Source organism: Triticum urartu, chromosome 5A, assembly GCF_056163025.1.
Source record: "Triticum urartu cultivar PI428250 chromosome 5A, HENAU_Tu73, whole genome shotgun sequence".
Lineage (NCBI taxonomy): Eukaryota > Viridiplantae > Streptophyta > Magnoliopsida > Poales > Poaceae > Triticum > Triticum urartu.
The window spans coordinates 4,739,356-4,754,410 of record NC_141877.1 but is presented as its reverse complement, the minus strand read 5'-3'; the positions used below and the strand labels follow the sequence as shown (position 1 = coordinate 4,754,410).

At 44.8% G+C, this 15,055-nt stretch overlaps 1 protein-coding gene across 1 annotated transcript; it reads left to right on the top strand.

The window, feature by feature from the left end:
- Window positions 1-12,573: 12,573 nt before the first annotated feature.
- Window positions 12,574-14,606, top strand: LOC147967340 (uncharacterized). Its single transcript, XM_087525222.1, has one exon. The coding sequence runs from the start codon at window positions 12,972-12,974 to the stop codon at window positions 14,169-14,171; it is 1,200 nt and encodes a 399-aa protein (XP_087381348.1). The 5' UTR covers window positions 12,574-12,971; the 3' UTR covers window positions 14,172-14,606.
- The last annotated feature ends 449 nt before the right edge of the window (window positions 14,607-15,055 follow it).

Genomic DNA, 15,055 nt, shown 5'->3' with positions numbered 1-15,055 from the left:
AACATGGAGCTTCTTCATGCGTTTTATACCGATATGACTTAAGTGGCAGTGCCACAAGTAGGTGGTACTATCATTACTATCTTATATCTTTTGGCATGAACATGTGTATCACTATGATCGAGATTCAATGAACCATTCATTTTAGGTGTAAGACCATTGAAGGTATTATTCAAATAAACAGAGTAACCATTATTCTCTTTAAATGAATAACCGTATTGCGATAGACATAATCCAATCATGTCTATGCTCAACGCAAACACCAATCTCGATGGTAGAGGGAGCGTACGATATTTGATCAACCTTGGAAATACTTCCAACACATATCGTCATCTCACCTTTAGCTAGTCTCCATTTATTCCGTAGCTTTTATTTCGAGTTACTAACACTTAGCAACCGAACCGGTATCTAATACCCTGGTGCTACTAGGAGTACTAGTAAAGTATACATTAACATAATACATCCAATATACTTCTATCGACCTTGCCAGCCTTCTTATCTACCAAGTATCTAGGGTAATTCTGCTCCAGTGGCTGTTCCCTTTATTACAGAAGCACTTAGTCTCGGGTTTGGGTTCACCCTTGGGTTTCTTCACTAGAGCAGCAGCTGATTTGCCATTTCATGAAGCATCCCTTTTTGCCCTTGCCCTTCTTGAAACTAGTGGTTTCACCAACCATCAACAATTGATGCTCCTTCTTGATCTCTACTTTTGTGGTGTCAAACATCGCGAATATCTCAAGGATCATCATATATGTCCCTGATATATTATAGTTCATCACGAAGCTCAAGCAGCTTGGTGGTAATGACTTCGAAGAACCATCACTATTTCATCTGGAAGATCAACTCCCACTCGATTCAAGCAATTGTTGTACTTAGACAATCTGAGCACAAGTTTAACAATTGAGCTTTTCTCCCTTAGTTTGCAGGCTAAGAAAATCGTCAGAGGTCTTATACCTCTTGACGTGGGCACGAGCCTGAAATCCCAATTTCAGCCCTCGAAACATCTCATATGTTTCGCGACGTTTCAAAACGTCTTCGGTGCCTCAACTCTAAGCCGTTTAACTGAACTATCACGTAGTTATCAAAATGTGTATGTCAGATGTTCGCAACATCCATAGACAACGTTCGAGGTTCAGCACACTGAGTGGTGCATTAAGGACATAAGCCTTCTATGAAGCAATGAGGACAAACCTTAGTTTACGGACCTAGTCCGCATAATTACTACTATCAACTTTCAACTAAATTTTCTCTAGGAACATATATAAACAGTAGAACTGAAGCGCGAGCTACGACATAATTTGCGAAGACCTTTTGACTATGTTCAGGATAATTAAGTTCATCTTGTGAACTGCCACTCAGATAGACATCCCTCTAGTCATCTAAGTGATTACATGATCCGAGTCAACTAGGCCGTGTCCGATCATCACGTGAGACGGACTAGTCATCATCGGTGAACATCTTCATGTTGATCGTATCTACCATATGACTCATGCTCTACCTTTCGGTCTCTTGTGTTCCGAGGCCATGTCTGTACATGCTAGGCTCGTCAAGTCAACCTAAGTGTTTCGCGTGTGTAAATCTGTCTTACACCCGTTGTATGTGAACGTTAGAATCTAACACCCGATCATCACGTGGTGCTTCGAAACAACGAACTGTCGCAACGGTGCACAGTTAGGGGGAACACTTTCTTGAAATTATTATGAGGGATCATCTTATTTACTACCGTCGTTCTAAGTAAACAAGATGCATAAACATGATAAACATCACATGCAATCAAATAGTGACATGATATGGCCATCATCACTTTGCTCCTCTTGATCTCCATCTTCGGGGCTCCATGATCATCATCGTCACCGGCATGACACCATGATCTCCATCATCATGATCTCTATCATCGTGTCTTCATGAAGTTGTCTCGTCAACTATTACTTCTACTACTACAGCTAACGGTTAGCAATAAAGTAAAGTAATTACATGACGTTTATGTTGACACGCAGGTCATAAATAAATTAAGACAACTCCTATGGCTCCTGCCGGTTGTCATACTCATCGACATGCAAGTCATGATTCCTATTACAAGAACATGATCAATCTCATACATCACATATATCATTCATCACATCCTTTTGGCCATATCACATCACATAGCATACCCTGCAAAAACAAGTTAGACGTCCTCTAATTGTTGTTTGCATATTTTACGTGGCTGCTATGGGTTTCTAGCAAGAACGTTTCTTACCTACGCAAAACCACAACGTGATATGCCAATTGCTATTTACCCTTCATAAGGACCCTTTTCATCGAATCCGATCCGACTAAAGTGGGAGAGACAGACACCCGCTAGCCACCTTATGCAACTTGTGCATGTCAGTCGGTGGAACCAGTCTCACGTAAGAGTACGTGTAAGGTCGGTCTGGTCCGCTTCATCCCACAATGCCACCGAATCAAGATTGGACTAGTAACGGTAAGCATATTGAACAAAATCAACGCCCACAACTACTTTGTGTTCTACTCGTGCATAGAAACTATGCATAGACCTAGCTCATGATGCCACTGTTGGGGAACGTAGCATAAATTCAAAATTTTCCTACGTGTCACCAAGATCTATCTATGGAGTCATCTAGCAACGAGGGAGGAGTGGATCTACATACCCTTGTAGATCGCGCGCGGAAGCGTTCAAGAGAACGGGGTTGATGGAGTCGTACTCGTCGTGATCCAAATCACCGATGATCCTAGCGCCGAACGGACGGCACCTCCGCGTTCAACACACGTACGGAGCAACGACGTCTTCTCCTTCTTGATCCAGCAAAGGGAAGGAGAGGTTGAGGAATATGGCTCCAGCAGCAGCACGACGGCGTGGTGGTGGTGGAGCTGCAGTACTCCGGCAGGGCTTCGCCAAGCTCTATGGAGGAGGAGGATGTGTTGGAGAGGAAGAGGGAGGCACCAAAGGCATGGGTTGAGAGGCCCTCCTTTCCCCACTATATATAGGGAGCCTAGGGGGGCGCTGGCCCTAGGAGATCCAATCTCCTAGGGGGGCGGCGGCCAAGGGAGGAATCCCTCCTCCCCAAGGCACCTAGGAGGTGCCTTCCCCCTTTGGGACTCTTCCCTTCCTTATCTCTTGGCGCATGGGCCTCTTGGGGCTGGTGTCCTTGGCCCATATAGGCCAAGGCGCACCCCCTACAGCCCATGTGGCCCCCGGGGCAGGTGGACCCACCCGGTGGACCCTCGGGACCCTTCCGGTGGTCCCGGTACAATACCGGTGACTCCGAAACTTGTCCTGATGGCCGAAATAGCACTTCCTATATATAATTCTTTACCTCCGGACCATTCCGGAACTCCTCGTGACGTCCGGGATCTCATCCGGGACTCCGAACAACATTCGGGTTACTACATATACATATCCCTACAACCCTAGCGTCACCGAACCTTAAGTGTGTAGACCCTACGGATTCGGGAGACATGCAGACATGACCGAGATGACTCTCCGGTCAATAACCAACAGCGGGATCTGGATACCCATGTTGGCTCCCACATGTTCCACGATGATCTCATCGGATGAACCACGATGTCAAGGACTTAATCAATCCCATATATAATTCCCTTTGTCTAGCGGTACGATACTTGCCCGAGATTCGATCGCCGGTATCCCGATACCTTGTTCAATCTCGTTACCGGCAAGTCTCTTTACTCGTTTCGTAACACATCATCCCGTGATCAACTCCTTGATCACATTGTGCACATTATGATGATGTCCTACCGAGTGGGCCCAGAGATACCTCTCCGTTTACACGGAGTGACAAATCCCAGTCTCGATTCGTGCCAACCCAACAGACACTTTCGGAGATACCTGTAGTGTACCTTTATAGCCACCCAGTTACGTTGTGACGTTTGGCACACCCAAAGCACTCCTATGGCATCCGGGAGTTGCACAATCTCATGGTCTAAGGAAATGATACTTGACATTAGAAAAGCTTTAGCATACGAACTACATGATCTTGTGCTAGGCTTAGGATTGGGTCTTGTCCATCACATCATTCTTCTAATGATGTGATCCCGTTATCAATGACATCCAATGTCCATGGTCAGGAAACCGTAACCATCTATTGATCAACGAGCTAGTCAACTAGAGGCTTACTAGGGACATGGTGTTGTCTATGTATCCACACATGTATCTGAGTTTCCTATCAATACAATTCTAGCATGGATAATAAACGATTATCATGAACAAGGAAATATAATAATAACCAATTTATTATTGCCTCTAGGGCATATTTCCAACATACATCTCATATGCATTTATTTGGAAACACTCGTGTGTCATAAAGAGGTGGTCATACCTGATTTTCCCTAAAAAAAATGTGATATATCACATCTGGTTGTTCAATAAAAGCTGTGTTATACCCTCCATCGATCTTAGCTTCTCTTTTGCCACTCTCTCCCACCAAAACACCCCTCACGCCCATACCCATGTCGGCTTCTGTTCCACCTCTTCCATCATGCCTACTAGGTTCCCATTGGCTTTTGCAACGACGACTGCCAAATCATACGCATGTGGGTGCCACGTCCTCATGGCCGAAGAAGAGCAACCCTAGGTCTACTACTACCAATGTGACAAGATGAGCCGTTGTCCATGGTGAAGCTAGGAGGTAGTGGCAACTTCTTCAACAAAACCGTCGGGTTGATTTTTGAAGTGGCGTGGTGACATTCGAGCATTAGAGCATCATTTTGGTGCGTTTTAAACCTTTAACTAGTATTTTTATATGAGTCAATCTTTGATATTGTCTTGTCGTTGGCTACTTAATTTTAAGTGGAAGGAGGTAGGTAAGTGTGTCCCCTTTTACAAAAAGAGGGGAGGACCCTCGGCCTCTACATCAAATAATGCACATAACCTTATATTATTAATTATAGAAAACAACGAGAAAATCTTCTTACATGGAGGAAAAAGAAAAACCTTGAGGCCATCCAATAGGACATGCCTCGCAATAGCATCCCCGTTATGCTGCACCAATGCTCAGTGCATCATGTCAGACCCATCTAATCCGACAAATCTCAACACTATTATGTTGCACCAACCCGCGCGCCGCTGCGTATGATTCGTGCATAGAAATGAGGATTTCGGCTTACTGACCACCATAGATGAGACACCCACCACCGGTGCTAGGGTTTCACCCACGCTCGATGCCGATGTCGATCTTTGATCCTCTAGGTAAAACTGTCCCTAATGAGCATGGCAAACCGTTTCTAATGACATATATCCGACAGTGTTAGCTAGGTGGTGTCACATTGACATTACATATTGTTAGAGAGCCAACATCGGTTAGATGATTAGGAGGGTGATTCTACTTTTAGCCCACTGGGGATAACCACATTGTTGCCAACGGCTTTGATTGCTCCATGAAGGCGGAATATTCTTTCAGTGAAGAGACAACAAGGTACGTGTGTGTGCTAGGTGTTGTTTTAAAATTTTGCATACGTGGGTGTGCATAGGTACCTAGATTGCCTTCAAAATCTAAAAAGAAATGATGACGACGACAAAATGAAACATGAATGTAACAATCGGTCGGGATAGGAACGCCTATGATGATATGGTATCTTCCAAGTAAAAGGGAATCTCCATGGATCTATAATTCAGGCTAGCTGATACGAACAAAGGCTCACTGTACCTCAACTAGCGCTTAGTGCATGTTGGTGGAGGAACATGCTCTAATCAAGCCAAAGTTAGGTAGACACTATAGCTTAGTTGTATGTACACAAACAGCTAGCTGCTCAGTTCATGGATATATAGCTGAAAGACCCATCTAGGGCACCACTCTTGTTATGTTTGTAAACATGCAGTAAAAGTTGTAAATTACCATTTCGCGGATTTTGAAATCAAAATCCAGCCCATGGAAGAAAAAATGCAAATTAATATAGTTGTTGTAGTAATTATTTTAACATGTTTGTTATTCGTAAGTTGCCCGAAAATGCCATAGGCGTTAGTTAATTTTGATGGAGAGGAAGGGGAGAGCTACGGAGCCGATGTGCGTCCCTGGTGAGGCCTTGTTAGAAACTCATTGGAGTGCCGTCTGAGGCGAGGAAGCAGGTTAACTAGTGCGGATGTCATTGTGACGATTGCTCAGATTGGACAACGAACTGAGCCTGAGACAGGGACACCACCACCGGCAGTGGTGTCGCCAACAAGGGCTCGTCAAGACCTAGTGACAGCTTTGCCGCAAGAGAAGAGTCCATGTGAAGGGCAAGAGGGAGCTCGAGAGGAAGAAGGCGATGCCTGGACGTAGGTTGGAAATCCAAGGACCGAGAAAGTCGACTAACGCCAAAAATTTTGTACGACAACTCGCAAATAGTCGATCCTTACTTTAAATGTGAGGTGACCTTTCCGACATAGAGTTCAATTTTGTTACTCATGTTTCTAAACTATGTTCGAACCCAGGTTTGAAATATTTAGAGCACATATATGTATATTTAATATGTATGTGAATACGGCGGGAAAAACCAGACGTTCGATGACTGTGAGTCGATTCTTTGTTTCATGGTTGCACCATCACAAGCTCAGGTACACCAGATAACGCACTCTTGAACCGTGGAACTATTAACATTATTCATACTTACACACTACATCCATGCTACATTTTTGCATGCGTATATATGCACCATGCAAATCCAAAGAAATTTGATTCAATGTTTTGAGAATCCACCGAATAGAAGAGGTCCTAAAGGTGACGGAGGAAAGGACACAAAAGCTGTGGCTATGCGCCCTTGCTCACCTGCTGCTAGCTGTACATACGTACGATCGATCGGTCGATCAGTAGACGGATGGCGATAAGATCCTGCAGGCGCAGGCCGAAGATTGATATGTCGGATGGTGCACCGGCCATTTGTTTCTTTCATATGTACTCCTCTCCATAGCTCGGCTTTAGTTGGAAGATCGACACGTCTGGTCCTGGATGGTGCATGATTTCCTGGTATCTCGGGATCCGTACGTACTACAGTCGGAGGTAGGCTGGCCTCAGAATCTGTGCTGCATGCAAAGTGGTTTGGTGTGAGTGTTGGTCCAAAAGAAGAAGATATAGAGGAGCTGACACCCTAGATATCATCCTGTCACTGCATGACGAGCTATCTTGCTTGAGATTTTGCTAAGATCCACCACACATGCCCCAGCATGCATGCTCATCGATGCTTTATATTGAAGATCTTTACGTCTTTTCAGGCACTTATTTACAAGCGTGACCCATACTACCTTGAAGAACAACAAGCATATCCCGGAAACTTTGCACACCAGAGATATCCAACTTAAAATCATTGATTTTCGACCATCTCTAGATTGAAGAGCAAGAGCTAATTGTCACAGTCTTACAGTACAATGTCTCTAATTAGCAACATCTTCTTCTAATCTCGAAAAAAGATAGTACTCCCTCCGTCCAGATGCGTAGGGCATCTAAGCAGCTGCATCGCAACCTAGGGCATAGAGATTGGATGGAGGATATTAAACCAAAACTCAATGGCAATAACTACTCCTATGTGCCCCGCTTGGAAAATTGGGAGGAGCCAACCACTGCGTACTTTCCCATGTCATTAATTTCTAGAGAGCAGCATGCAAATCCTCTCTAGACTAGCTACAATGGAGAGTAACTTAGACTCAATAACATATGCACGTTACTAGTCCATGTTACTACTCCCTCCGTCCGAAAAGGTTTGTCCCTTAAATGGATGTATGTAGCACCAAATTAGTGCTAGATACATTCATTTGAGGGGCAAACTTGGGACATGTTTTTTCGGACGGAGGGAATACCTCTATAGTGGGGAGTAACATATGTGTGGTGTCATGCAACACTTCATTTATTAGGTTGTAGACTTATCTTTTTTTGATATGTGTGATGTTACTCATATTATGAGTAGCTATGTTACCACATGCCTCCTTTTCTCATTAATTACTTGCCACATCATCTATTTTGTCTAGTATGTGATGTTATCATTTATGTTACTCCCACTGTGTGTAGTCTTAATGTGTCAGCCAATTATTAGTATTAATTGTCAGTGGTATCGGCGACAATTAATATGGATCAGAGGGAGCAGCTAATTATGACCTTCTTCATAATTAGAATTTACTTATTACTGCAATTTCAATCTTTAGGGAGATTTTCTAATGAAGCTTTAATTTTAGGAGACAAAAAGTTTTAGAAAATTGATTTTCCTATGGACCACTTTGCACTCAGTTAATCAAAGAGATTTTTTTTCTTTAAGTTAATTAATTATCAATCTAAATAAGAAACCAAAATCATATGGGCAGGCCAAGATGCCCTTAGAGATGTTCTAGAAGATGTTGTCTGATTGGCGATAAGTTTAACCTGTAAATCTAGCTGTTTTTTCGTTTATGGACTATTGAAAAATAGGTTACGCACTTGTAATTTACATTTCTGTTGTCCTGGGCCTTCTCCCTTGTTCTTTTTGCACGGAATAGAAATGGACATTCTTTTCCCAAAGATTTCAGGTTCAGACTTCATCAACAATGTACATATACACGTGGGAAATTTGATAAATTTTTCATGACTTTTGACTTGAGTGGGTTATTATTTAGTTTTGAGTATAATAAAACACCAAAGTGCACACATCGTAAAACTCCACCAACTATAATATACAACAAAAAAGGTACTGCAATCCACTAGCTTTCCCCGATGAAATCAGCAATTGTTCTCCATGCATCTCATTCCAATCAATTTAAACTACATACCTTGAGCTGGCTAGACAATGACACTTAAGAGCTACACCGAGCTAAGCAGGCAAAAGAATCTCTTTCTCTGTCGTTTGCTTTAGTTAGTTTGGCCTTTACTACTGCTTTGCTTTGCCTCCTCTGATTCCATTTCCATTGTTCCATCCTTTTCAGCTAGCTATAGCTCGCTAGCTAGTGATGCACCGAATACCCACCCTTTTTTATTTATTTTCTTTTCTCTCGTCAGGGACAACTAGAGGACAAAGCAAGGACACATCGGTTGACCGGGGCCATCTGATCAGATATTACACCACGTCAAACGGTGGAGGAACTACGACGCTGTAAAATGGAAACGTGGTTGAACGTCTTTTGCAAATTAAAAGGGTGTGACAACGATCTCCGTTGCGCCATGTGGCTACACTTGGCTCATCGAAATCAGCTTGACAAAGACTTTACTTCCTCACAAGAATTTTGCTATCTTATTTGTCATTTTGGAATATATATTAGCTTCATATAAAGAAATTTGGACTGTTTCAGACCTGACCAGTCGCGGAACGCCGTTGACACGACTACTGGCATCAAACAATGGTGGACTAATCTCTCTCACGGTATGAAAAGCAAAGAGTGCGCGGAAGGAAACATGCAGTAGCTAACAAACTTTACCTCAAAGGAAGACGGCTCCACCCCAAGAAAAGCTTAGGGTTCCTTTGCCTCCCGCTGGTGCCGCCGCCGGTCCGCCTCGTCACCGGTGACCTTAGGGCCATGGCGGCGCTGTGGATCCCGGCCTTTGTCGGCGGGAGGGCTTCGTTTTTAGATGTTTCTTCAAGTTTTGTAAGGGTTTGTGTCCTCCTCAAGAAGACGAGACGACGGCGGCTCCTTGAAGATGGAATAAGGTTTTCCCCGCCTAGTCCCCATTCCAGTGGTGTGTCAATCATCGTCGGTGGGCGTGTGGAGGTGTGTCTCCGGCAGATCTATCCTTGGTGGGTTTACTCGGATCTGGTCGTATTTCGTATACGTTTGTGTTTCTTTAGGTTGGATCCTTCCGACCTACGCTACTCTTCATCGGGGGCGGTTGCTGTTCTGTTGCGCTGGTCCTATGGGGCCTTAGTACGACGACTTCCCGACTGTCTACTACAACAAGTTTTGCCTGGCTCCGACGAGGGAGGGGCGATGATGGCGACGCGTCTTCGGCTCGCTTCAGTGCTTGTAGTCGTCACTAGGTGGTCTACGGACCTGGATGTAATTTTTATTATTTCTAGTGTTCGTTGTATTGCCATGATTGAAGATGAATAGATTGGAAGTTTTCTCGCAAAAAAAAAGAAGCAAAGAGCGAAAGACAGGCTTGGCACTCACTTTTTACACGATCTGGTATCTATGGAACGACCGCAACCGTCGGATTTTGAATATATACACATGATGGCGGTCAGTATATATAGCATGTTTAACTAGAGATGTTTTTTTCCTAATTTTTTTTGTCTTGAGTGTGTTTCCTCTTTGTCGAGTTCCTTGCCTGGTCACACTTGTGATCACTAATTGTAATTTTCCCCATTCTTAATGAGAAACCGGCACTGACCGTCTTCAATAAAAAAACACAGCTTACAATTAGCTAGTCATATAGCGAGTTAATTAATCTTTATGTTTATAGATAATACCTTTTTTGCGGGACGTGTTTACAGATGATACTATTTTTCTTAATTTTATGTCGAAACCGGGGTTCTCTGATAAAAGTATGAACTTTTTCTGACTAAATTAGAGACCTAGTAGTAGCTTTCATTTCAACAATGCAAAAACAAGATATTTATTTTTGCTTCAAAGGCATTGGTATTTGGCTTGAAGTAGAAGCACCACTAGAATAATTTGATCCAGTGGGGAAATGGCTAGAGATAGCAGATGAGACACGACTATGCACCCATATCCAAAAGAACTAAATGGCATCTATAAGCATGGAGTACAGTACCACTTGAATAGAATTAAGAGGAGGAGGATAAAAGAGAATGATTAAACCATTAGAACAATTTGGTACCCGTGCACCCTCCAGCACATATATTCTATTCCATATCGATGGAAAGGAGCCAGAAAGAGAGAATCGTGCCTTCTCATCCTCCTCCTCACTTGCATACGTATAGTATACTTATATTTTGCATTTGCATTATGCTCTTAATTACCTTATGCATGCATTTTAGATTACTGCTAATTAATTAAACCAATACTACTGACCTGTGAATGGATTTCTCAACAAGCTGGTAGTGACCATGCATGCATATGGAAAAAAGAACATCAACACCAGTTGCTCCCAGTACATAATTAAGGATGGCATGCACTAAGTAAGTTTTGGAACAAGCAGTTTGCTAGCTAGTGGGCATGATGCAATATGTAACTATCTATTTGTTAGCCACTAAGAGGGAACAAAACAAAGTAGGTTGCCTTAGGCTTGTGAATGAGAGGAGGATATTTGTGTGGCAGCGTGACATGAGTGATGCATGCAGCTGCCTAATTGATTAAGGCTTGCACAAGGAGACAAATTAATAATGAGTGATGAGCATTCCCCCATGTTCCATGCTTGGCACTGGTGGTGTATGCTGGGGGACTCGTTTCCACTAACCTAGCTAGACCACTCAGTAGCAAGCCACCACACACAGATTCAAAAAGTAGACAAAAAGAAGTAAAGGAGCTTACATATGTGCTTCCATAGTTGTGAATACTAGATATTATGAGAAGAATATGAATTACTAGCTAGTAGCACAATTTTGCAAATGGGCCTTTGTTGTGTGTGACCATAGTGCTATAGTGCTATAGTATTTTTTTTTCGAAACCGTTATAGTGCTATAGTATTAAGGATCAATGGCCAAGCCAGCCGAAAGAATATGTGGGGTCATTGCTTATTTTTTAAATATTCATAGTGTACAATAATTATAACCAATGTTCCTCAAAAGCTGTGGGGTCAACTGAGCCACAATTTGTGCATAGAATGGACTGTTAAGGAGTAATCCATCTAGCCGCCTCCTCCAAAAAAGAAAGTCCTAGGGTCCTGCCTCCCACCGGCGTCGCCGCCGGTCCGCCTCGTCTCTGGTGGCTTTAGGGCCATGGCGGTGTGGTGGATCCCGGCCCTTGCCGGTGAAAGGTCTCTATTTTTAGGTGTTCCTTCGAGTTTTGTTAGAGTTTGTGTCCTTCTCAGAAAGAAGATACAATGATGGCTCCCTAAAAATGGCACAAGGTACTTCCTCCCCTTTAGCCTTTGTTCCGATGGTGCATCTAGCATCGCCGCTGAGCGTGTGGAGGTGTGTCTCCGGAGGATCTGTCCTTGGTGAATTTTGCCCGGCACCGGCGAGGGAGGGGCGATGCCGGCGGCACCTTAGGCTCGTTTTAGTGTTTGTAGCCAATGCTAGGTGGTCTATGGATCTGGATGTAATTTTCATATTTCTGGTGTTCGTTGTACCGTCATGATTGAAGATGAATAGGTCGAAAGTTTTCGCGTGAAAAAAGAGTAATCTATCTGGTGTGAACTTTAGTAATGTGCAATTTTTTTTAAGTGCAAATGATTTTCAGTTGCCGGAAAGTAGTATGTAGGTGACAAAAAACCTAATAAAACTTGGAATTTTTAATATGCTAGTAAGTAGTGGAAACAGCAAATAAAGCAGAAGACAGTGGGATGCTTCGGCTGAAATGCCTCCAGCTTGCTGTCCCCCATTGACATCGGAACCAGTTAATTTACTACTAGTAGTATTAGTAGCTGCTAAAGAAAAGATGGAATGTACTTCAGAGCCAAAGAAATAATTAGGGATGGATGGATTCCTCCTCTGTTGTGCCTGGACGGCTGAAAAGGCTCCCCCTTCCCGCCTATAAATAGGAACCGGCTCCTCTAACTTAGCTACTGTGAAGTTAGGAGCCTAACTTAGCCACATCTCATCTGTTGGATCTAGAATAAATGGCTGAGATCTATCACTACAGTTCTTAAACAGTGTCAATTGCTACAGGTAACAAACAGTGATTTTAGCTACAGTGCTCGTCCAAACAGTATGCTACAACCCATGTGAACAGTGCAGAATCTTGGCCATCTATTTTCCATCTGATGGTTTACAGACTAAGTTAGGGTACTGTTTCCCTAACTTCATAGGAGCGAAGTTAGAGGAGCCAGTTGCCTATAAATAGCCTCACAACCCCCCTCACCACCTCACTCATCTCACTCACTACTTCTCCAACACCAGATCAAGGTGCGATCTTCATCGATCTTCTTCTTCGGCTGCGATCTTTCTGTTGGTCATTCGAGATGACGGTGGCCGTGTGCCATGTCATGCCGGCGCTGGACGTCGCTCCTCCTCACACTCGCCTGCCGGCGCCGATGCCACCGCCGCAGCAGCTGGACATGTGGAGCGCCATCCAGGCCCCAGACAACAACGACTGCGCCAACAAGCCCGAGCCGCCGGCGATTAAGGCCAAGGCCACTTGCCCGATGGCGACGGTGCAGCGGTCCATGAGCCACGAGAGCCTCAGCCTCTGCACCGAGAGCCTCGGCTGCGAGACTGGCACCCGCGGCGACTTCCTTGACCTGGCATCCCGGCTCTACGCGCCGCCCCCGCCCCACACAACCGACGATGCCGTCGCCGCCGACTTCTTCTCGCCGCCGGCATTGGATGACCAAGAGGAGGAGAAGGATGAGGCAGCGGGCGAGCTGACACTGAAGGCGGTGCAGTACCACCGCGCCCGGCCGCAGCGCGCGTTCCCGCCACCGCTGCCGTCCATGTCTCGCCGCGGCGGTGACGACGGCGGACCGTGCCTGCGGGTGCGCCCGCACCGCCGAGACGGGCGCCTCGTGCTGGAGGCTGTGGCCGCGAAGCCCCAGGGCTACCTCCATGCCCAGCGCCAGGATGGCCGCCTCAAGCTCTGTTTCGTGGACTGCTCCCCTGCCTTGGGATCTGTTCTTGACCACCAGAAGCAGAGCATGGTGCAACAGCCACACCAAGAAGTGATGCTGCAAGGACGCAATAGCGTCGACGAGGAACAAGATGTCTTCGAGGAGGAGGACGAGGAGGACGAGGTGGAGGTGGTAGACAGGGGCACGGTGGTGGAGGTAGTTGCGGCGTCTGGCAAGGCGCAGCGGTGCTCCAGGATCGTCATCAACAAGTTCGTGGGCGGCGCGCCGACCACCACAGACGACGCGTCGCCATCACGCTGCTGCAGAACTACCGAGGACGAATTAGCCGCTCCGACCGTGACGCCAGGGCTGCGCCGGGTGCCGTCGTCCACGACGACGCTGGCGGCCACTGTGGCGGCCGCGTCCACGGGCATGCAGTCCGACGAGGAGGACGAGGAAGAGGCTGACCAGAAGGGCCAGGAGGAGAGCGCGCCGCTGCTGTTCACGTCGCGGGTGGGGGACAGGGAGGAGCTGGTGCAGAGCGTGCGGCGGTGCCAACAGCTCCGGCAGAGGCCGCTCTTCATTGTGGAGTCATACTCCATCATCGCCGCCTGATCACTAATCCAAACTAGCCTTCAATCTTGTGTCGCACGGGCTAGTTTGAGAATGTCAATTTTGTACTGTATATCTATTTGTTAGGGTCTGTTTGGTTTCAAATAAGTCACCAACTTATAAGTCAGATAAGTGAAAAAAATGACTTATTTTGCCAAACATACCCAACTTATAAGTCACCCCAACTTATAAGTCATAAGTTGCTCCACCCCAACTTAAAACTTATAAGCCACCCCTTTTGCGTGGGTTTCACCACCTTTACATAAAAAAACAAGGTAGGAAGGTGTGGTCAGGTAATTTATAAGTCAGGTGACAACCAAACAAACATGACTTATAAGTCATTGGTTTAAGTCAGGTGACTTATTGAAACCAAACAGGCCCTTAATCGTCTTGCTGTGGCAGCCAACATGAATTTATATGAAAGAGGTTGATTACTTAATTACTACTACATTACATTGGTATTATATATTTTTTCATGTAGTTTTCAATTTTAAAAAGAATTTAATATGACAACAATTTTATTCATTTAGTATGTCACGCCCTGGCAAATGAGATATATGAATTTTTAACTAACCATAGAGTGCACTTTATTGAGGAGAGTCAAGTTATGTTTTCCTTCATCTTACAACGTGTATACGATGAGGCCAATGGTCTCCAAATTATGTCTCTTATCTCTATGACCAAAAATCTGAAGAGGAAAGCAGCACTTGTTAGATATTAACCTTTAGGAATAACATTATAGGATCTCTGATCTCTTGCTTAGAACACCTCATTAGATAATACAAGCGAAAGCTTGATAAAAAAAAACTACGACGATCGTGGCCATCGGTCACCGAGGCGTAATCCCTCAACTGTTTGGTGCAACATGATGAACAGTGGAGCCTTTA

Coding starts and splice junctions, on each gene's coding strand:
- LOC147967340 (XM_087525222.1), top strand. CDS start 12,972: ATGACGGTGGCCGTGTGCCATGTCATGCCGGCGCTGGACGTCGCTCCT.